We start from the raw sequence: 22,941 nt of genomic DNA on the forward strand, positions 1-22,941 counted from the left end.
AACACTACGGACTCTTAACAGTGTAGATGTACTACTTCTACTGTCATAAGGAGAGGCTCATGATGGCACTTTGATCGCTTCATTAACAAGCAGAGAACACATGCAGTGAACATTCACACAGAAGCTGCTGTCAGCCACCCTCTACACTGAAGTGCTAACCTATTGCTAATGCTTAGTTACAGTGCACTCTAGCTAGCTGACGTTACACACGTCACTTCCAGGACCCCGCTTCTTAAAGGCACACACAAGTCACAGATACTGTATTACACTTCATATCACGAATTCGAATGCCTTATATTTTTATGTTTGTTCATTCAGCCCATTTTATGCTTGACCATATTCAAACCCCGAAACAGTGATCATTTATTAATTAATAAATTTTTGAAACCCGCAATAGAGTGAGGTCGTGATGTTGAAACCACGATGTAGCGAGGGACAACTGTACTGTGCGAAAGTAACAACTCGGGGTGGTGTATGCTATAGAATCAGTGGAGCTTTCTACCCCCAGAATCAAAACGGCCCCGCCCATCTGTCATCCTCCATAAACCAGGAAGTAGCTTGCTACCTAACAAGCATAGATGATGGATAATTTTGTTAACACTGACGGTGTTTCATTAATAGAAACAAATACAGCATAAAGGTTGCCTCAGACCCACACAGCACTGTAATGTTATTGTCTGATCAAACACACTTGTTCCTGCGGATTGGCAACAACATAGTGGCATGCAATGTAGAGGGACGTGAAACAGTGTGTACACTAAAGCGTGTTATCTGTCCCGAGCCGACCCAAATCAATCACTTCAACTGTTTGTTTACTCAGTTCGTGTTAACACCAGCAGCTTGGCAGCATGTCAGCTGCTATATTGACAAAAGCTCATTTTTCTCCTTTTATTTGCTTCGTACAACAAACTAGACGTGCAAGCACAAAAGTTATTTTCTTTCCTTTTTAACATTTCATTCCAGCAAGATGGTTGAAAGCCTTACCATTGATGTCATGTTCAATGGTCACAAGGACATGCTGTAATTTGTTTCTCACCTTCTCTTCAGGGACTGGCTTTGCAAATACCCCATAAACTGCTGTTGCTATTGAAGAAAGCAGCGACCACTTTCCAGGCCTTATAAGTACACTGCAGCATTGCCTTTGTACTCCCAATTACTTTGCGGTTGCCAGAAAGTCACATGGTTATAAGGGAAAGAAAACACGCATGATGCACTGTTATTAGTCGTGCAATTTTCTAAGTGGGATGCCATGGAGGTGTGACATCGTCAGTCTTGTCAGTACATGTCTCCTATCTGCTCTGCTCAGTGGTTGGCACTCCAAACAGAAACACGATGTTCCCTTTGGACGCATGACAAGATAGTTTATTCTCTCTACTACAGACCAAATAAATGTAAAATGGCTAATTTTATGATTGGGTTTTCACCTAAATAAGGATTTTGGGTCCAGACAGGCGAGGCACATTGTTGTGTAAATGCTATAGGGTGCATTAGAGGTTCTACCTTCAGGCCTGTAGATGTTCCAAAGATTGAAGACTGAGTGGTCAGTGGGTATTATCTCTTTTCCTGGGGCCTCTGGCTCAGATGTTATAAAGTTGTGACATGGTTTCTCTCATTGCCTCTCTGGCACTGCTTGCTCCTCTCACTCTCATTGAGAAGTAGACAGTGAATCACAGTCACCGAGGATGTTAACAGCCCAACCAAAGTCTTCTTCTGGCGCTGGGTTCACACTGGACGACTCCAGTGGGTGGTCTCACCCTGTCTCTCTTTGCTGGCTGGTTGCTGATGAGATCTCAAGCCAGAGAGTGAGTTAAAAGAGATAACACAATGAAGAACATGCGGAGTGATGGGACCAAAGCCTGTGCAAAATGCTGAAAATGATAAGAAGAGACAGCTCCTGACAGATCAATGGGTTTAAGTGTTTTTGTTGTTGCAGTAAAGGTGAGATGGCAATTAGTGTTGTTCTCCATTATTGTATTGCTATTAGTTTTGCACAATTATACATTGTTGCATCACTTCATAATTAGCTTCTTTTGTATTTGTTGTGCTGCAGTTGAGCATCGTGATGGGCTGTTGTTGATTGGCAAAGATAAGGGCTATGGCATGTTACTTCATGTATATTTCAGAACTGCAGTGGACCTGTAGGTGTCCATGCTGCGTGCACCCTCTTTCTTCCTTCCCCCTCTTGTTTGTGAGCCTGGGAAGCTTTGCTTTCTCAGCATTCCTGGGATTTTTCTTGTATCCATCTTGTCGCTGCCAAAAGACAATCCTCTTGCCTCTTTTCTGTGTCTTATGTCTGTCTTCCACACTCAATTTCCTCACCCATGCGATGACTCCCCTCACCCGCATGCATACTTTGTCACTGAGATCAGAAGTAGCAAGAATTTTATAAGGTAAACCGTTGCCAGTTCATATTTCTTTTAATTCTAATTGTATCAAATTTCACAATATTCACTAATTTACGAAAAGTACGATTCCATTTTTTATAAATGGAATATTTCTGTAGTTATGGCATAGAAAACCTGTTTATGATCTTCTAAATATGTTTTTTTTTAAACATTATTAGAGCCCTCTAGACATGAAATAACACCCCTATAGTTTACATTTGTATTACCCAATATAGTAGATATAATCAGAGAAAATAAGCCATTTAAGACATAAATAAAACTTGTGCTCGTGTGTGCCGCAGTAAATGTGTTCTGGTGCTAGTAGGGGAGCCGAATGGGTGGCTTGTCGTGGGTTATGGCCGTAACAGTAGCTTGTGTTATTTTTATGAGTCTGAGTATTATTATGATATTATTAGTTTGTCTGTTGTGATATAATTCAAACCTGTAATAAAAGCCTGTTATTCTGGCGATCAAGTATGGTGCTTGTCTCACAGAACAGTTATTGACATCGAGTGACCAATGTAGAATACTGCATTGACGATATGAATTGTCTTCGTAATGGCTTATGTTTGTATTCTAGTTCATTTTTGCATTTTATGCTTGAAAATGGTTAATTTAGACAAAAAAGTACGTACAGTTTGCTTAAATATACATAACACAACTGTATTAATGTTATGTTTTATTTTAAAAATATGTGTCTGTATTGTTTTATGTTATTAAGATGTCAATAATATCTAACGGCATAAGTTAGGAATTTTTTGTAACAATATTTCTAATTGAATTTGTTTTTTTTAAATTTGATTATTGCCTTTTAACACATTCAAAACATAAACCATGCGTACTTAGTTCATTATTCTCCAACTTAAAAAAAGGCTTATAGTAGATTAGATTAGTTTTGTATTACACAATAAGAAAAGAATATGGTACACACACAGTAAGTCTCTCTTGTCAGGAATGAAAAATTACTTGGCCATGTGACCTTTTATTTTGCGCTTATTTATGGAAGAATCCTTGTATTTTAACAGCTTGAGACCCAGATGAATTCGTACCCTAAACCGTAAAACACATCAGTGCGCTTGTACTTTTCATTTTACCATAAAAGAAAAACAAAGGAAGAGGAAAGTAAAAAAAACATTTCTTTAAAATGTCCTTTAATACATCAAATAGTCTTGACACCAACTTGAACTCAGCTAAATATCTGCTTTTTGTCCACGTGGTTTGATTTTAAATGGCATTTCAGATATTTTAGACTGATTTATGCAGACTTTTAGTTTCTGCCGTGTGTTGTCATCATTTCAACCAAATTTCCTCTTGCACATTAGTAATGTTTTTCTTCTCTAATTGTCCAAACCCAGAGTGGGGTAACCATGATGTTATCATTCTACTCAGCCATTTTTATATTGCTTATGCTGTTTAGGGTCATGGCCATGGGTCATGGCCATGGTCATGGGTCATACTACAGTATCACGAAAGAACATTATTATTCAAATAAAAGCATTTCATAATAAATTAAATGAAAAATAACATTTAAGAAAAAAGACATCTTCAAAAGTCACCATATAATGACAAACAAAACAAAAATAAAACTAAAAAAATAAAGTTGCAATTTTTGGAAATTCTGGTTGAAAAAAAGTTAAGAATATTACGAAATATTACGAAAATAAAGTCAAAATATTATGGCAATAAAGTCATAAAATGTGTAATCAAGGAGAAAAGGTGATACTAACAATACAATGGCCTTTTGCAAACAGTTTCTATGGACTCCACTTTTTTGATTTTATGGTCAATATAAGAACACATAAACACAATCTGAATCATTTCTGGAAGTTGTCTCATAACTGGAATACGTTCAATTACCTCTGTTTGATTCTGATTTGACCTTGAGAAAATGTACGTGTGGTAAAGCCACATGATTTGTGTACTCGTATATTTTCAGCACTGCCTGTTAGGCCTGTCTGGATAATCAATAAATCCATTAACTGCACGATAGAACAAAACAAATCGAACTTGATCATTTTGCCGGCCTCGATAAATTGACATGTGCATGCGTGTTTGTTGGCACAAGCTAGGGGCTAGCGAGTGCTGCAAGTGCGTGTCGTGAGGAGTAACAAGCAAGCAAACGCAAATGGGTGATTCTCCTGAAAGGGGTACCAGCGAATGAGAGTATTCACAGGCGTACCAGCGACAGTGCAGTTACTTCAAGCGTCACGACGCACAGACTACAGTGATTTGGAGCCGTAGCCATGTGAAAATATACTGGAAACAGTGTCGAATACCTCTTGTGTATAAAACACAATCTGATGTCAATTTCAGACGGTTTTGCGCATCGTCATTTTGTGACATTAAAAAGTTTCTGATAAAGACATCTAAATGAATAATACAAAATAGCAGAACTTGTGTTTCAGCTCCCGTGAACTCCCGTGATTTCCGAAGTTGTGCACCAAATGCATTTTGCTGCATCCAAAGCATACTTTCACTAAACTCCAGCTAAACTTTACACATCATTAAATGTAAACAGCGTATTCCACACAATGTTGCTAAAAGTGAATCAAGGACGTGTATCTGCAAACGAGCTGACGTTTGCATTGACACACAATGTGAACTTCAGAGTATTTCCAGGTTCTCCCATTTTTTTTCCCCGATTCAGACAATAACGAAAGTGACACTGATTTAAAATGAGAAATATTGTGATTGATTGTGATTTTCATTAAAGCAAAATTTGGGGTGTTTTTGTCTTTTTTGTTTGCTTATTTTAATATGTTTGTTGAATTTATTTTATTTAAAAGCTCTTGACATTGTAATTATAATGTTAAATACTCCTGAGAAATTAAAGTTTATTGCTTTTGTTACGGTGTACTTGTATTATTATTATATATTATGTATATTATCATTACATTAATGAAAAAATGGTCTCAAAATAATGTTGACCATAATATTGTTTATCAGCAATAATTTGCAGGACAGTTATCGTCCAGCAAAGTTTGTTATCGTGACAGGCCTACTTCCTGTTAACCAGAAAGTCATCAAACTTATAAAGCAAGATATTAAATTGAAGTTTTGGTCAAAGTTGAGTCACGGTTGGGGGTAACTTGGAGAGTTGGGGAGTTTCTTACAATCTGCCCTAGATCTCAAGCCAAAGTGACTATATAAACAGTTTGATAAAATGATGTGCGTCCTCCTGCGCACCATCTGGTTTTTATCGTCGAGCACATGTCCCGTCATCTGAAATCAAATGTTAGGAGGAAATTACAGATGATGTCATGTCAATAAGCCAGTAAGGAGATGGGGAATGTCTCACTACCACAGCTGGATGCGTCTACATTCTTTCTGTTCGCCTCAGTCATCAGACTTCTCTGCCATCTGTTTGCGGATCACTACCCTTAAACACTCTCTTGTGCACTTTGGGAAAAGCAGCCTTGTTAGAGGCCTGAATGAATATTTCAGTACCTACTGATAGATAGCCCACAGGGGGCGTGTCTCCTGTGGCGAGTTAGATGTGAATTTCATGTGTTTGTGTACAGTGCAACAGTATTTCAAGGTGAGTTAACGCAAGGTGTTCAACTACACAAGGCGGCCACGTACTTGCAGGTTTGGTTTCCCATTTCTCAGAGGGGTATTTATGGGTTTGCATCAGCTGCGCCCTGTGAGTGATGTAAGGACAGACTGTCTCTTGGCCCCCCAAATAGCCGTGGAAATAATAAAAGTGAGACGGTGCAGAGTTACGCGGCCAATCTATGTACTGCTGCTGATGAAAGTCTGTATCTTATGATCTTAACCCAAAACAACCCAAGGAAAGTTTGCAGGATCATTCAACAGAAGCCTTGACAGCAATATTCAAGACCTTGAATGCTGAAAGGCTTATATGGCCTCAAAATTTGAGCAAAACAACTGTGGCACATTGATAATAAAAAGATTCACAGGAAGACACCATTTTAGAGTTGTGGCATCAGTTTGCACTCACAATGAGCCATATCAAGAGTGGCCATGGTCATGCATTTGTATCATGTATCGTCGGGATCCACTGAACAAGTGCAAGTTGTGCTCCAGAACATGTTTTCCACTGTCCTTCGCCATATTGACAAACTGCTAGAGGGGCGATAGGGTTTCCGTCTGCACCCCCCTACTGCCCAAAGCTGTGAGCGCAGCAACTTTAGGCACTGCCTTCTCAAGTGAGGGAGCAGCTGCATTCTGAACCTGAGCCATGAGCACAGGTGTTTGTGTCCATCACTGACTTAACCCATTCATGCAAACAAACGTCCCAGGCTTTACAGCATCACACTTCTCAATGGCAACTCAGGTTCGGTTCAGTCATTTACTTCAGAATTTATTTCATGCGACATGTCCTTAAAATCCTTGGACTTTGGCAGCGTAATCAAATGCTTGCTATCTATTTGACGAACACCTCTCTGAGATCTGCAAATGTAAGATTGTTTGACTAATTTCTCTATCTGTAAGTAAGTCATCTATGATGAAGAACTTGTATTGGATCTCATTAGATTCTGCAGGTGCATTTAAGTCCCAGACATGCTTAGGAATGTATGAGCCGTTAAGAAAAACCCTGTCTAGGTATTTATGGGTTCAGTCAAGACAAGGCCTGCGTCTGTATAACAGGTCTTGCTGGGGCTCAAGGCATATTTTGTAGGATGTCGCAAAATTTGGCAAAATTTCTTTTTACAAGGCAGTGTGGTTGTAAAAAGGAGGCAGGACTGTGTCTTGTCAGCAGGGAACCTCAGTGGTTTGCCGGCCTGTACCTCTTTTTAGAATTTATCACATGTGTCAGTGTCATCATTATTTTCTGCAAGTGAAAATTCATAAATAAGTTATTTCTTAAAGTTGACAAGCTGTTCTCTTTCTTCACCCTTGCTCACTGCTTCCAGTGTGAGCCAATCAAAGGCAATTAAAGTGATGTTTTAACGTGACTGTAAAAGAATAATTGCCTCAGAGGAACTCATTTCCTACTATTTTTAGCATTAACATGCTTTGATTCGAGGCAGGCTGCCTTTGTGGGGCACTCAGTGAGCTGTCATCACTATTACAGACTTTAGCTCCCTTGTTCCCTTGCACAAGTGTTTATGTTTAATGTGTAGAATCAAAGTAGCGAGCATGGTAGCTTAGCTGGACATGGTTGGGAAATATTGATTGAACTGCAGAGTCCTCTGAGATTGTGATGAGCCAACATTTGTAGGGATCTATGACGCCAGTGAGTAATCCTAACAGGGTTTTGCCTGAAATCCTGGTACTGGCTCGCTTACCTAATGCCACTTTGTACTTTACTTATCAGAGCGTTTGACACACGGATCGTGTATCATTAAGCTCCATATCCAGGTTGACAGTGGACTTTCTAAACCTAATTCCACATCGCAACGGCAGGCAGGGTAGCACAACCTACATGATGGACTTGTCTTTTCTTCCTGTTTAGAACAAAACCCCACCTCGTGTTGACAGGATGATGTCACCATTTTGTCAGCGAAACTGGTCATAGTCTTACCTGTCTGCATGGAAAAAGCTAGAAGGCTCTTCCAGTAAATTATGGGACTATGTGTGACATGTGGTGCCTGTCTGAGTCTTTCAAGAGCTGCTTTCATCATCTGGAGTTACATCTGCAATGAGTCATGTGATGACTGATGACATCATGATGGCCTTTTCCCCCAGAGTGCTGAGTGGAAGATCTCTCCTGGCTTGTCTCACTCAGACACACACACTCCCTCAGTTGATTATTAGGTGTTGTTAACAGACATTAAATCAGTGTCAACCAGATATGACTTTTGCATTCATAACTTCATTTTTGTTGTTGTTGTTTCTCCTGTGATGTAAAGATTAATACGTGTGATAATGGTTTGTAATTTAGGGATTTTCGGATGTAAATGAAAAAAGTAAACACAGTGTTGTTTTGGCTATTTGTTTACATGACAAAAATGTTTTGAAAACGACATATTGTTTCTGTGTAAACAAAGAACATGATATGCAAACAATGGACATGTTCATGTATGTTAAGGCTCAGTCCATACATACACAGATATTTTTTCAAATTTACTGTGCACAGCCATGGCCAAAAATGACCGGGAGTGAGTAAAATTTTGTTCTTCAATAACTTAACTGCTCCATTGTTCATTATCATAATTCCCACAAAAATGGCTTGTTCTTTCAGTATCCAGCCATCCCTCATGTATCGTGGTTAAAACGCTCCAAATCCGACCGCGATAAGCAAAGTAGGATTCAATATTAATGAACGAGCTATTTTTATAGATAGAGCATAGAAAACCTGTTTAGAATTTTCTAAATATGGGTTTTAACATGAAATAGACATGAAATAACACCCCAATAGCCACTTTTACGCTTCTATTACTCTTTGTTTACCTCACATTGCGCAGGCTATGAGATCACTGCAGGGACATAACAGCCTCGAGCATAGCAAGCTAGTGAGCTAACTAGTTAGTCTCTCTAATGTACTTATTCTAAATTTAAGAAACTGTTTCACACGTGTGGAAAAAGGACAAAGAAGCCAAAAACCTACCACTTCCACACGGAATGAGAGGAGAACCTTTTTTTCATTCAATCTCAGCCATGGCATGTCGGCTCGGCTCGGCTCTGCTGGCTCAGTAGCCAGTCTCCATTGCAGTGTGAAAGGTAATGTAATCTAACGTCATGTCTTATAACATCACTGATGCTAAGTGACCAGAATACTACATATAACTTATTGTTCAATGTTTTTGACTTATAATAGGCCATAGTCAACCACGAAACAGTGATCATTTATTAATGAATTATTTTCTCAAAAATTGCGATACACTGAGGGAAGACTGTATAACATAAAATGTTTTCTTAAAAAAAGTCTGGCCAATATGGCCAATTATTAGTCAAAAATATTGAAAGACAAATCATATGTGGTAGTCTGGTCAATGTGGTGTAAACAAAGAACAATAGGAGTGTAAAAGTGACTATAGGGGTGTTATTTAATGTCTACAGGGCTCTAATAATGGTAAAAACCACATTTAGAAAGTCATAATCAGGTATTCTATGCTCTAGCAATGAAAATACTGCATTTATTAACATTGAATCCTACTTCGAAATTCACTTATTGTGGTCGGGTCTGGAACCAGTTAGCTGCGATAAATGAGGGTCATTTGTAGTCATGCGAAAAAATTACAACACCCCACCAAGGTGCAAAAATTTGACCCGGGCGGCATAAAAACACTTCACCAACAGTTTGCTGTCATTATATTTCATTATGTTAGAAATCCGTGAAAGAATCACTAACAAGATGAAGTCAAAGTGTATTGTTATTAAAAATGTTACCTCTGCTCCAATGTGAAAACCTGTCTATTCTGTCTTCTTCCTTCCAGTTGACCCCAGGCGGCAAGGCAGCTCAGGCTGGTGTTGGGGTGGGAGACTGGGTGGTGTCTATTGATGACCTCAACTCAGAGGACATGACCCACGTGGAGGCACAAAACAAAATCAGAGCGGCATCTGACTCCCTTGCACTCACTCTTAACAGGCAAGTGAATTGGCAATGTGTGACGCAGCAAGCAAACAGTTTATTTTTGCATTTTATCTCAGCACGGAGCATAAATCACCACAGAATAATAGCCACTTTCATAATCTAATAGATAAGCTATGCCCTTGAAATATGCTGCTACACTCACCAGCCACAACATTAGGTATACTTGCACAATCTGAAATGCTACATCAAAAATGATGCTTTGACAGTAAAGCTACGTTTTGATCAACACTGTCAAAGAGGTATTTCTTTTACATTATGTTTATCATTGTGAGTGTAGTTTGCAAGTCGTGTTTTTTTTCTCCCAATGTAGTTTTAGTTATTTTGATGAAAAGTGGTCGACCTTCATGTAAGCAGCAGTCAGAGCTACCCATAGAAATCCTGCCAGGAGTTCCAGAGTGATAAAGTGTCCCTTTAGAGTACAAAGCAAAAATGATTCATGGAGCACTTATGTAAAAGTAGGAAAAAAGTACTGATCACCCACCTACAGCAAGATGGAGAAAATGAGAAGGTATTGACTTGTCAAGTCATAAACACGAGTCGTGGTACTGTCAAGAGGCTCATTTAGAATTTGTGATTCTCCCATAAGTCGGGAAATTGTGCTCACAGCTGTTGCTCAGTTAATTTTCCCCACCCAGATCTGTTTGTGTTTGCGTGCCAACAACACACTGGGCTAATATGCTCCGACAAATCTCTCACTTTGTTGCCCTTCGATTTTTTAGACAGCTGAACCAGAATGTACGAGTAATTTCAAATTTGTGCGTATTTCAATGTACCATCTTTTATTTTCATACGATACTTTAGTGTCTGGAGTATTATGTATAGTTCTGAGCAATGATTCAGGGGCTGGGCTATATAGTGTAGTGTAGTGTAGTAGTGTAGTGTAGTAGTAGTGTTCGCCTGCTAGTTAGAGCAAGCCTAAGAAAGAAGGAAGATTTGCCGAGCCGTGTTGGCTGCATTTAAGTGTGGCGTGCGTATTGCTGTAAAGTGTGATTTATGATTTAAAGTGTGATTTATGCCTCATTCTGCCTCATCATCATTCCGACATTACAGTATATTATACTCTTATCTAACAGAGCGGCTGTGGTAATTTTGTTGTATGTCTTGTCTACAATGACAATAAAGCTTTCGTACATGTGCAAATGTTTCTAAAGAAATAAACGGGTGTAGAAAGCAGGTTAATACTGCCATGCTTTTTAGTTTCATGCTTATTTTGCACTGAACCGGAAGTCGTTGTGTGCATGTTTTAATGTTGTGTAATAGTGATAATGACAAAGTACTACAACACAGATCGACATATACGGAACAATTTTTTCGTAGAAACGATCCCTGTGGGTCTAAAATTGCATGTAGCGAAAAGTGGTCATAATAAGTCATAATAAATATCAAGTTTCTGGTGGTGTCGTGGCAATAAAAGCTAAAGACAAAGCACAGCGCACTTCGAGAGTTAAGTCCAATTAGAATATAATTAAGTCTTGTGAGATGTCATATACTGTATAAACGTATGGTCGTGGAATTCAGCTTTTGTTGCCTTTTGTTAAAAACGTGGCTGAATGTTGTCCAAATTCATAGCACAAGGCATAGTGTACCAAACAAGGACTTTTTGACACTGAGAGTTTCTAGTTGAAGCGCTTTAGGTTCTGTTTTTTTCATGAATGCATCAACATGTAGTCAATACGGTGCCTTTTTTTCCCACACACTTTGAGTATTTAAACGCCATGTATGTGCCTCTCTGTCAGATGATGCTGAAGCAGTGCAGTAATGATCTTTTCCTGTGTGTTAACGTCGGCTAAAAGTTCAGACTTGTTGAGATTCATCCATTAATGCAAAGATCCAATATCATGTTAAATCAACATCCAGCCCGCTGCTACTGTTATTATTGTAGAGCAGTGGTTCTCAGTTATTTTCTGTCATGCCCCCGCTGGGCGACAGAAATGTTTTTGCGTCTCCCCGGTTCGAAGGACTATTGAGAAACTGATAATATCTATTTATTTATCGGTACAGACTGAACTCGAAACTGAAAGCAGTGAAATGCAACAAAACGGAGAGCAGTGAAGCACACAAGCGTATTCAGCAGTCAAATTGCATGCTGAGTACGACAAATTCAGGGGGCCCATCCCACTATTTGAAAAGCACTGTTGCTGAGGAAGACAGTACAGCAAATGTTTGTGAAAGTGTCTTCCCAGACAGAGATTGTTGCCATTTGTGTTTGTGTTTGTACATTGGCAGCAATCTGTTACTTTCTATTGTGCTTGAAGGAGGGGAGCTACACACTGATGAGATATTTGCTTTTCTTTGCCTTGTTCAACAACAGTGATCTCCTTTTTAAGGATTTGGATTTATCTAAAATAACGTATGTATGTCGCAAAATGTGTTTTATATCTAGTAATAGGAAAGCTTAGATATCATTAACAAAAAACTAAAATCAGTTTGTGATCCAGGCTTGCCTCATTTAATTAATTGATCTGTGAAATGAGGTCACTCGTTGAATGGGACTGTTCAGTCTCATGGGTCAAACTCGGTCCAAACAAACTCATTCCCCCCGTCCCAAAACACAAATCATCTGCACATATTTTTCACAGTAGAGTAGAATAAAAACTTCAAGACAGCAATGACACATTTTTTCCACGATTAAAGCACGGCTCGTCAAATTATGGGTTAGGAGTAGGACAGCTGGCAAACTCTAGCACTGTGAACGTCACATTGATTTGTCGACATGTCGGTATGCTCTGTCTGCCTCTCACTGTATCTGTTGTCGTCCTGTCTTTAGCGCCTCTTTATCAGGGCTCGGACAGGCAGACACAGACGGTTATTCATCTGTCATTGTTGCAGGAAACAGCCCATATAGTTTACGCCCCTATACAATGTAGGTGACTTACATGCAAGTGCATTCTCACTGCGCCACTCTTTGTAGCTTTGTGCCAGTGTGAAACATTGGCCAGAAAGGGCTAGAGGTCTATTTGTGTCAGTTTCGTACATTTGCATGGGGCTCCAGTAAGTGAAGTCCTGGGGTTAAAGTTGTGGCACTTGCAGTATTTGAACTTGTAGTGGGACAATCTGTGCATAACATTATGGAATGTAGCACTACATTACATACTATAGTACTTTCTATGTACCAGGACAGTGGTCACAGCACACTCCGTAAAAACAGGTTAAACATACATGCTATATTTGGCCACAAAAATGTTATGTTATAACATAAAAACAATATTTTGCTTTCAAAATGGTTATATCTAGGCTTTGGGTGTATTATAAGGCCCAGGGTTAGGGGTTCAAAATTAGGTAGACCATGCGTTTGTACTTTTTCACAAATCCATTCCTAAAACAAAATTTTTTCAATGAAACTAAAGATCTGTTGTCTTTTTTTATGGTCCTGCTAAAAAAGGCCCAGCTTCGCTCAGTATGTCCATCAGAAAGAACAAGAAAGAACAAAAGCGATGACACACGGACCACGAGTGATCCCACTTCTGACACCAGATTGTGGTCACGTATCTTTACGGTTAAATTTATTTTATTCATAAAATATCTTTATGATTAAAACACATCTTGCACGTATTCACCCACTTGTTTACTCTTTTTTTATCTAAAGTAGTTCTAAAGAAATACCACAAAATAGCATTCTTTCATTCATTCTTTCTCTGCATATGCTATATATTCATTGCTACACATTCTAAATTTTTTTCTCTTCAATTAGAAAATAGTGAAATTTAACACAGTGAAAAAACTTGAAATGGTGAAATATAATCAATATGAAAAAGCAGTATAAAAATAGGGTTGGAATATAAAATATTGTAAATGTCAACATGTACAAGATATGGTGTGAATGGATGATCAGTAATAGTTCTGGGGATATGGAAACAGATGGAATTGAATGAAATTGTGATCTCTAATTAGTTTTTTTTCTAACTTGCTGCTGAGTTGCACTTTGAGGCACTTTTTGAATTGTTTTTCTGTAAGTTAATTAAGGGTTAGTGCATGATAATAAGCTGCTAATAATTAATAAATAGCTTTGGCTTTAATGTAATTCATGTATACATCACGCTTGCTCATACAGAACTGCTGTGCTTTCTGAATGTGTGTTTTATGCAACGGACCTTACTCATATTCTCCTGGTTTTCTTCGCAGAGCTGTCAAAGCTGATGGAGAGCAGAAGGTAAGCCTGCATATGTCTCAGTGTGTTCCACCCATCACATGTCCATTAGCACGGTTTGTTACTGCTGCCCTGCCTTTGAACGTGATTGAGACTTTTAGTAATTGTTGCTCACATTTGTCCTTAACTACGTGTGGTGTCACTTTGACTTTAAAGTAATGAGTTTAGCCTGAGTCACCTGTCAAGCTTTGGCAGGGTCCAGAAGCTGCGCATTAGCAAAGCATCAGCGTGTCAGTGAATTACTTCGCTGGATGGAGTGGTGTGAATGAAGCTTTGGAATTTCCTGTGTTTTTTAATGTCTCGCATATCCCCTGATACTAGACCGAAAGTGATTGCGACACATTTAGTTTCGCTGTCGCGTCTCTCAAGCGGCACTTGGCCTGCTGATTACAGTTTGACAAGCACAGTGGTGTCATGAACCGCCTCGTGCTGCACTCTGTTATTAGAACTGCAGATGGGACGTGATACTTCCACAAAGTCAAAGCTGCATTTTAGTGGCTGTCCTTTTCAGTCCTTGCTGAATGCTTACTGCAAATCCATATTATGTGTTGACAACTTCCGTCTTGTCAAGAGGATATTCTGGCAACACAAATAAATAGCTAGCTATCCTCTTGCACAGTTATTCCGTGTGTAGAAATGGCCTGCAAATGTTTAGCACATTCTTTAAATATAATTTAACAAGAAAACTAAAAAAAACAAAACAAAATCAACAACAGCAAAAATGGACAAATCCAAATTAGCAGTAATTTTACAAGAACACAGTCAAAATATTACTGAAAAAAGTTGTAATCTAATGAGAAAAGTTGAGAAAAACGCAATATTATGAGGAAAGACCTCATTTTCATAGCATAGAGTTGAAATATTAAAGAAAGACGTTATTTTTTAAATGTCGCAATATTTTGAAAAACAAAGAATAAAGTTGTCATTTTTTGAAAATTACGTTGCAGAAAAAATTAGATTGCTACAAGAATAAATTCTAAATATAATGGGAATGAAGTCATAATTACAAGAACAACATTTTCAAGAAGATATAGTTGGGAAAACCCCCCCACCAGAAATAACAATTTTAATTGATATGTAAATTTATTAGAATAAAGTCAAAATTCATTCCTTCATTCATTTTCTATGCCGCTTAATCCTCATTAGGGTCGCGGGGTATGCTGGAGCCGATCCCAGCTGACTTTGGGCTTTGGGCGGGGTACACCCTGGACTGGTCGCCAACCAATAGCAGGGCACATATAGACAAACAACGTTTCACGCTCACATTCTTACCTATGGACAATTTAGAGTCGCCAATTAAGTACCGGGAGAAAACCCACGCATGGGGAGAACATGTAAACTCCACACAGAGATTCGAACCCAGATCTTCCAGATGTCCTGACTGTGTGGGCAACATGCTAACCACTAGGCCACCGTGTGGCCTAAAGTCAAAATATCAAGAGATAAAAGTTGTATTCTAAGGAGGAAAAACTCACAATTTTATGAGAAATATTTTTATTTTTATCAATTTTATGGGAATAAAGTCAAAATATTAAGGAAATAACGTAATATTATTATGAGAAGAAAATTTAGAAAACAAATTCATAATAATACGCTTTTTCACCTATATCACAAAGCTGAGACGCAGTTTTCTATGGCATATTTACATGTGGCTTCACAAAATATCAAAGTGGCCCTTGCACGCTTTCATTTTTATATGGTCCGCGGTAGAAAAAGTTTCGACACCCTTGAGTTAATCTATCAATCGGATTTGCAATCAACTTCAGTAACATGAATAATAGAGTGTGAAAAACGTCTGACTGCATGTTGTGTGCTGTGCTGCATTGTCTCCCCTCTCTCACCACCACACAGGACTTACAGGCGGCTTTTGTGCAGCCAAAGTACTCCTTTGCCCCCAGCACCGCCATTAACAAGATGGCCAGGCCTTTCTCAACAGGGGGCGCTAGTGCCGGCTCAGGACCTGTCATTAAACCTGTTGCTTACTCGCCTAAACTTAACATGCTGCGCTCCCAGGGCAGCGCCAGTGTGCAGCAACCACAGAATGGGTAGGTGGAGCAACAGATAAACATGTGGTCTTGTTAAAATGATGAGTGTTAATCCCGCAATTTCCATCAAATGTTTTTCCTAATTGTTCCAAACTCTGACACGTGCAAACTTTTAATTCATTTGCTTTCTCTGCCTCAATTGGAGTTTATTTCCAGGAATTGGTAAAGAAATGTGGCATAAAGACGTTTTATGGCCGTTATGGCAAGTGTGTTTGAATTTTATTGAATTTTAACTTAAGCGTGACATCACAAGTTAGCATTTTGTTGGGCTTTTCCACCCGTTTCTGAAGCGAATACTAGCGGAACAATACTTGGATGTAATAATTATGTACCATACATTGGGTGGGTCTTGTCCTGTATTCCAACAATGTTTCAATGATACAGAAAGCATGGCGCTCTCTCCATGGATCCGCCAATTTAGTTGCTGTAATTCTGGCCATGGTAGTTGGACGACGTCATCTGGCGTGTTGCCATATTTAGCCAGCCGGGCTCATACATCCTGCTGGACTGTACACGTCTTTAAATCTTTGGTGCTAGATTATTTAAGCAGCCGCTCACCGGCTTGCTCCGCATGGGTGGTTGACAGGTCGTGTGACAGAAATGCATTCCCGTGGCCTTAGAGCGTAACGATAACAATCAGCCTCGTTCTGATGAAGACATCACTGAGTGTGTTCAGACTTCAACCATGTTGATTATGTTATTGAAACATATTTACGCTGTGTATGTGGACTAAAAAAAGAGTCAATGAGGACAGAGTCAGAGCACAAGAATCATTAAAGTGACTGCAGCACTGCAGAAATCCTCTGTTTGGGCTGATGCCAAAACCATTTACATAACTCTTGAAAAGCGTTTGCGTATGTGGCTGAAAGGATTGGAATGATGAAGGTTTTGTGCCAAATCATTATGGATCAGCGTGACAATAGGCAGGGCTGACGGGCGCACAATGGCGTCTTTCTCTCTCGGAGCCTGTTGACAATAAAAGCATGCCTCTGCTTAACTCTTTGCATGTTCGCTGCAGCGTGATGATGATGCTTGTGGTAATGTACAAACTGTCACATGCTCTGTCTGTTGCGTTTTTGGTCACATGTTCTATTCTGGTCTTCTTTTCTACACAACTGAACTCTGACCATCTTTTTTGCCCATTGTCTTTCCCCTTTCTTGTCTTTTAACTGTGCAGATGGAGACTCTTGACAAGTTAGTACATTTCCTTTTCTCCCTCACCACCTCGTATAAAATCATGATCTTCCCCTTGTTTGCCACAACATTAGGTGCACTTGCACGGATTAATGAGAGCCACTAAAATAGTTGTATTTTTCTGCTCTTTATTTGTCTGTTTTTCTCTCCGATCACTTCTCTGTCCACTGTTAAACCCATCACTGTATTTGATGTTTGGTTTATTCTGTAGGGGTGAACCTACCTTCTATGATGATATGTACCAAGTGTCCAAGTAAGGGGCCCGTGCATGCAAGTGTACTAGTGTAGTGTAGTGTAGTGTCTTAAGACCAGGCGAGCTATAAATAAGTTCGGTCTTCCTTTTGCTTTTTGTTAAATGCATGCTAAGGTCAACTGTGTTTTAAATTGAATATCTTTTTGTCCTATTGTTTGTTTGTTAAGGAAATTTGCAGTGATTGTCATATTTTCCTACAGTGAATGTAATCAATGACATTGACATTTACTGGTCACTTCCTTACGCAACCCTGCAAAAACCTGAAATAACACTTCATTATGTCAGAGAGGTAGTAATTTAAAACTACCTTTTTATTACACCACAGGTGTCAAACTCAAGGCCTGGGGGCCAGATGTGGCATGCCACATCATTTTATGTGGCCCCGCGAATGCCTAGGAATAATGTGTGTCAATAATGCACTTGATCTTTTTCCTTCTGAATGTATTTGTTTTCTGATTTTGACAGAAAAATTGCATTGCTTGCAGTTCTTCTAAACTTCAATATCATCTGATCATGCATCAAGATATTCCACGCATTTTTTGTTAGCAAAAAATACTTGAATGTCTGCCTGACACCTTCATATTCCCACTTCACTTCTCATTTCAAAGCAGGTTTTCCAGCGATTAGTTAGTAAAAATAGAACAATCAATGCATGGGCAATTGTAATAATATCTTGACGTTATATTCATATTTCTATTCACATTCATATAGACCAGTGGTGTCCAAAGTGCGGCCCGGGGGCCATTTGCGGCCCGCGGCTGTGTTTTTATCGTCCCTCGACACATTTAAAAAATACAATTAAACATGAAAACTAACAAAAACAATAACAAAAGTGTAAGGAAGTGAAGTCATTTTACGAAATATTACAATAAAGCCATAATAGACAAAATAACAGAAAAAATTGTTTTACAAGTATAAAGTCGTAATACCATGAGAACAAAAAAAAATGTTATTAAACCCATTTTTTAAACAAAACATATCTACAGTACATGGGTTGGTTTACAAAATGTAAAATATCAAAGTGGCCCCTGTATTCTTTGATTTTAGCGTATGCGGCCCTCGGTGGGAAAGGTTTGGACACCCCTGATGTAGACAGTTGCGAGTTTGATGCCCCACTACTACACCATAAAGTAACCAGAATATCAGAAGCACCTTCCAGTGTTTTGGAGTGCAAACTACAACCAGAATAAAATTAAATGACTACCTCTCCGACGCTGTTAATCAAAACTCAGATTTGTGATTTCTCATGATGATATGGCCAGTCAGTGTCCATTCTTGAGTCTGTGAGGATCCATTAGCTTGCTGATTTCAGGACGTTAGACGATCTGCTTGGCATGAATGGGTGCTCCCTAGTCTTAGGAGGTCTCGTGTTAACCACGCATACCGTGTGATACCGGTGGTCATGTGTATGTGTAGGCACAGTCTGAGGGTGGAGAACATGCCCTGTTTTATCCCCAACGATCGCAGCAAGAAGAGGTTGATTCAGGACACAGAGGACTGGCAGCCTCGCACTGGTACCACCCAGTCCCGCTCCTTCCGCATCCTGGCCCAGCTCACAGGCACTGACTTCAGTAAGTCCGGGACCACAGGCCTGGCATGTTCACGTTGCAGAATGATGGCCTAATGATGAGTCCTTCTAGTGTTAGCGTGCCCTTGAACACATTTTATCTGATCAGTGAGAGTTAGGCAACCTCTGATTTGATTTAGGACTATATGAGCATTCACCCACAATGTATGGTGATATATACTGTATCTATATGTATATATACAGTATACATTAATAAAGTAAAGTAGGATTATTCTTTCTATTTGAGTGCACTGTAGGTTATTCTCTTCATCTGAATTATCGACAATAATTTGAATCACAATTATCGTCCAGCAAAATTTGTTATTGTTACAGGCCTAATTATTAACATTGGTACGCCGAAGAACGACATTACATTAGCAACTAGCTTCACCACACACTCACTCGCAGCGTGTCAGTGCCGTGCTCGCAATGCCTCAGGCCACTAACAAAAGGTAATGCTACTGGTTGGATTTCTACGTTGCTATGTGAAATCAATGTGCCCAGGAAGGACGTTCCGGTAATCCTTAAAAGTACGGCAAAATACTGCAAGTATTACATGTTGTCATGAATGACATTTTTTGGCAGTACAATGCTATAGCTGTTCATGTAAGAACTTAAAAGTGATTTTGGTTATTATCAAGAAAACCATGGAAGTTACCGTCATTGTTACCATCATTAGATTTGTCCAAACAAATGTGCCTTTAGTTGTTCCAGGCATTAAAATGGATCAGTAAACTGAAGAAACAAGGATGGTCTAATCACTTTTGCCATGACTGCACGTGTCACCTTCTTCATTTTAATGTGTGTGTGTGTGTGTGTGTTTGTGTCTTTCCTGGATCTTCCAGTGCAGGACCCAGATGATGAAAGCATGAAGCGGGCCAGGTAAAGTCTTGAGCGTGGTTCATAGTGGTGGAGCATCATGTCTTGTTGTGGTTCATTGTGCACTTGTGTGTGTTTGTGTGCGTTTGGAGGAATCGGTAGAAAGAACGTAGTGTGCAGTTTAGTGTGCATGAAGCAAATCGACCACAAGTCAATGTCGTCTGCTCTCGCTGTTGTGTGTTTTTGCATTTCAACATCTTGTCTCTCTCCTTCCTGTCCATCTGTGTTTCATCCCTCTCTTCCTCGTGGTGCAGGGAAAAGTTCCTCACTGAGATTCAGAGCCCTCGCTATGCCCGTCTGAGGGATTGGCACCACGACAGGTCTGCTCGTGCCCTAAATATCAAATCCTGAGCGACATCGGACGCTGAGCCTGCTAGACATAAAGTAGCTGTACCTCAAAGACAACGAAGACTGCCGACCATCCAGTGGCAGATAACTTTACAGCACAGGCGGGGTGAAAAAGAAGTTGGGGCGGGGAGGTAAAAAGAAACCAAAACCAGAAGTAACTTAGCCTAGATGACAAAACTTCAAGTGGAATGTTGCATACTGAGCCAAAGTGTTAAGATCAGTGGACCACTGTGTCTGGAGTCCTAGTTTCCATCACCTTCCAAGCTTGGGGGGAGCTAGTGAGGAGGAGATCTCAGCAGTGGCAAACACCTTTCTGTTTGTTATTCCACTTTGATTCTCTCTCACACTCTTCTTACTTCTCACTGAGTTTTCATTTCTGATCCTGTCATCTCGTCTCCAAACATTACAACAGAAATCATCAAGCCGTACCTGACGTTTTTTCTTCTTTGCTGTCATCAAAAATACAACACATCTGACAACAAGATTCTCTTGCGTCTCTGTTTTTCTTGTGTGTTTCTTTTCTGTCATGCTTCCATCTCTCACTGTTCAAGCTGACATTTCTTCAACTTGGTGTGCGGTCGCAACAATAAGTGAGGCCACCTGGTGAGCTCACCTTGCACAGGCTTGAGTTAATAAGGTGTCTGTTCACACGTTACGCATGTATTGCCTCATAGAGAACACGGTTGTGCAATTGGTCATAAAACCCTCCAACAAACACGCGGAACCTTCTGCGTCATTGAACTAGCGCTCGGTAAGAAACTAACTTGTGTGATACTTGACTTAGAAATACTACAAATAAGTTTAAAACTTAGAAATTTCAATTTTATTTAAAGTTTAATGCTTTCTGTTTGTGCCATGCAAAGTAGAGGTGACCTGAAAGAAAAGAAGAGATGCATGCTTTATTTAGTCTAAATCAGGGGTGTCCGAAGTGCGGCCCGGAGGCCATTTGCGGCCCACAGATGTTTTTTTTATTTATTATAATTTAACAAAAAAAAGTAAAAAAAAAAAAAAAAAAAAAAAGAAACAACAGCAAAAATGGAAAACTCAACAGTCGTTTTACAAGAATAAAGTCAAAATGTCAACACAAAAAAGTTGTATTCTAACAAGAAAAAGTTGCAATTTTCCTAGAACAACGTCATAATATTATGAGGAAAAATAAGGTCATTTTAGTAGCATAAAGTTGAAGTATGAAGACGTTATTTTGAGTCGTAATATTATGAGAAACAATTAGGAAAACAACAATTAGGAAAATTAGGTTGCGGAAAAAGGTATAATGTTACAAAAACAAAGTCAAAATATTATAGAAATAAAGTCATAAATACGAGAAGAATATTTCAAAGAAGAAAGTTGAAATAGTTGGAAAATAGAAAAAAAAACATGACAGCAGTAATTTTATGAGTATAATTCAAAATTCAAAGTCACAATTTTCAGAAAATAAACTTGTAATTTTATGGGGAAAAATAATTTCATTTTAGTAGCATAGAGTTGAAATTTTAATGAAAAAAGAATTATTAAAAAAAAAGTGATGTCATGAGCAACAAAACAAAATAAAGTTGTAATTTATAGAAAACTAGATTGGGGGAATAAAGTCCAAATATTATTGGAATAAAGTCATAATATTAGGCAAAGAACATTTACAATTTTTTTTTAAAGAAAGTTTAAATATTTGGGGAAAAAAAAATCATAATTTATGGGCACTGGTATAAAAGGGAGGAATAGGGATCTTAGTAATTGTTTTATGTATCAGTGTGGCGCATACATTGTGACGCAATGTGTAATCCACAACAGCTCCTTTTGGCATGGATTTTATAATTTTAATAGTTATTTAATATACTTTATATACTACTTTTTTATGTTTGTTTTTAATTTTAAGCTTTAATGATTTTTATGAAATATAAAAAACTACAATAAATAAAATTAGCAAAAAATATAAATGCAGTATACAGTAATACCTTATTTATCGCAGTTGCTACTTGGTTCCAGACCAGACCTTGATAAGTGAGTTTCCGCATAAATTGCTTATTTATAAATTGAATATTTTTGTAGTTACAGTGTAGAAAACCTGTTTACAACCTTCTAAATACGGGTTTAAACATTATTAGAGCCTTGTAAACATGAACTAACACCCCTATAGTTAGCTTTACATTCGCAGTACCCAATATAGTAGACATAATCTAGACATAACCCAATATAATAGACATAAATAACCTAAATAGCAAAGAAACTATTTAAGACATAAATAAGACTTGTTCTCATGTCTGTTCCTATAAATGTGTTCCCCAGGGGAGTCGAGTGGCAGGCGGACAGGATGTGACATCAGTGTTCAGAGTTACGTTTTAGCTTGGCGTGGGTTATTGCAGCAACAGTAGCTCGTGTTTTTATTTGGGATTTTTGTTAGGGGTTATTGTGCCCGTTGTAAAATAATTCAAACCCGCAATAAAAGCCTGTTGTTCCACCGATCAAGTCTGGTGTTTGTGTGTCTTACCAAACATTATAACATTCCGGACACTGAGTGACCAGTGTACATTATCCACAGCATTTTTGCATGCATCTTTTGAATGCCTTGTATTTGTATTTTAGAGCATTTACCAATTTTATGCTTGAAAATGCTTAATTCAGGCCA

At 38.8% G+C, this 22,941-nt stretch overlaps 1 protein-coding gene across 6 annotated transcripts in view; it reads left to right on the top strand.

Annotated features, from left to right (window-relative positions):
* pdlim7 (PDZ and LIM domain 7) overlaps positions 1-22,941 on the top strand; it is a 42,290-nt gene that overhangs the window by 6,878 nt on the left and 12,471 nt on the right. For 2 of the 6 annotated variants that reach the window (XM_054791920.1, XM_054791921.1), the window contains exons 3-8: positions 9,728-9,879; positions 14,008-14,035; positions 17,255-17,271; positions 17,483-17,524; positions 18,941-19,095; positions 19,937-19,973. In XM_054791920.1, the coding sequence (XP_054647895.1) occupies positions 9,728-9,879; positions 14,008-14,035; positions 17,255-17,271; positions 17,483-17,524; positions 18,941-19,095; positions 19,937-19,973 (431 nt within the window). Of the gene's footprint in view, positions 1-9,727; positions 9,880-14,007; positions 14,036-15,883; positions 16,078-16,098; positions 17,115-17,254; positions 17,272-17,482; positions 17,525-18,940; positions 19,096-19,936; positions 19,974-22,941 lie in introns of those variants that run through there. The other 4 variants (XM_054791922.1, XM_054791923.1, XM_054791925.1 and 1 more) reach the window with 4 other exon arrangements.

This window comes from Dunckerocampus dactyliophorus, chromosome 11, assembly GCF_027744805.1.
Source record: "Dunckerocampus dactyliophorus isolate RoL2022-P2 chromosome 11, RoL_Ddac_1.1, whole genome shotgun sequence".
NCBI lineage: Eukaryota > Metazoa > Chordata > Actinopteri > Syngnathiformes > Syngnathidae > Dunckerocampus > Dunckerocampus dactyliophorus.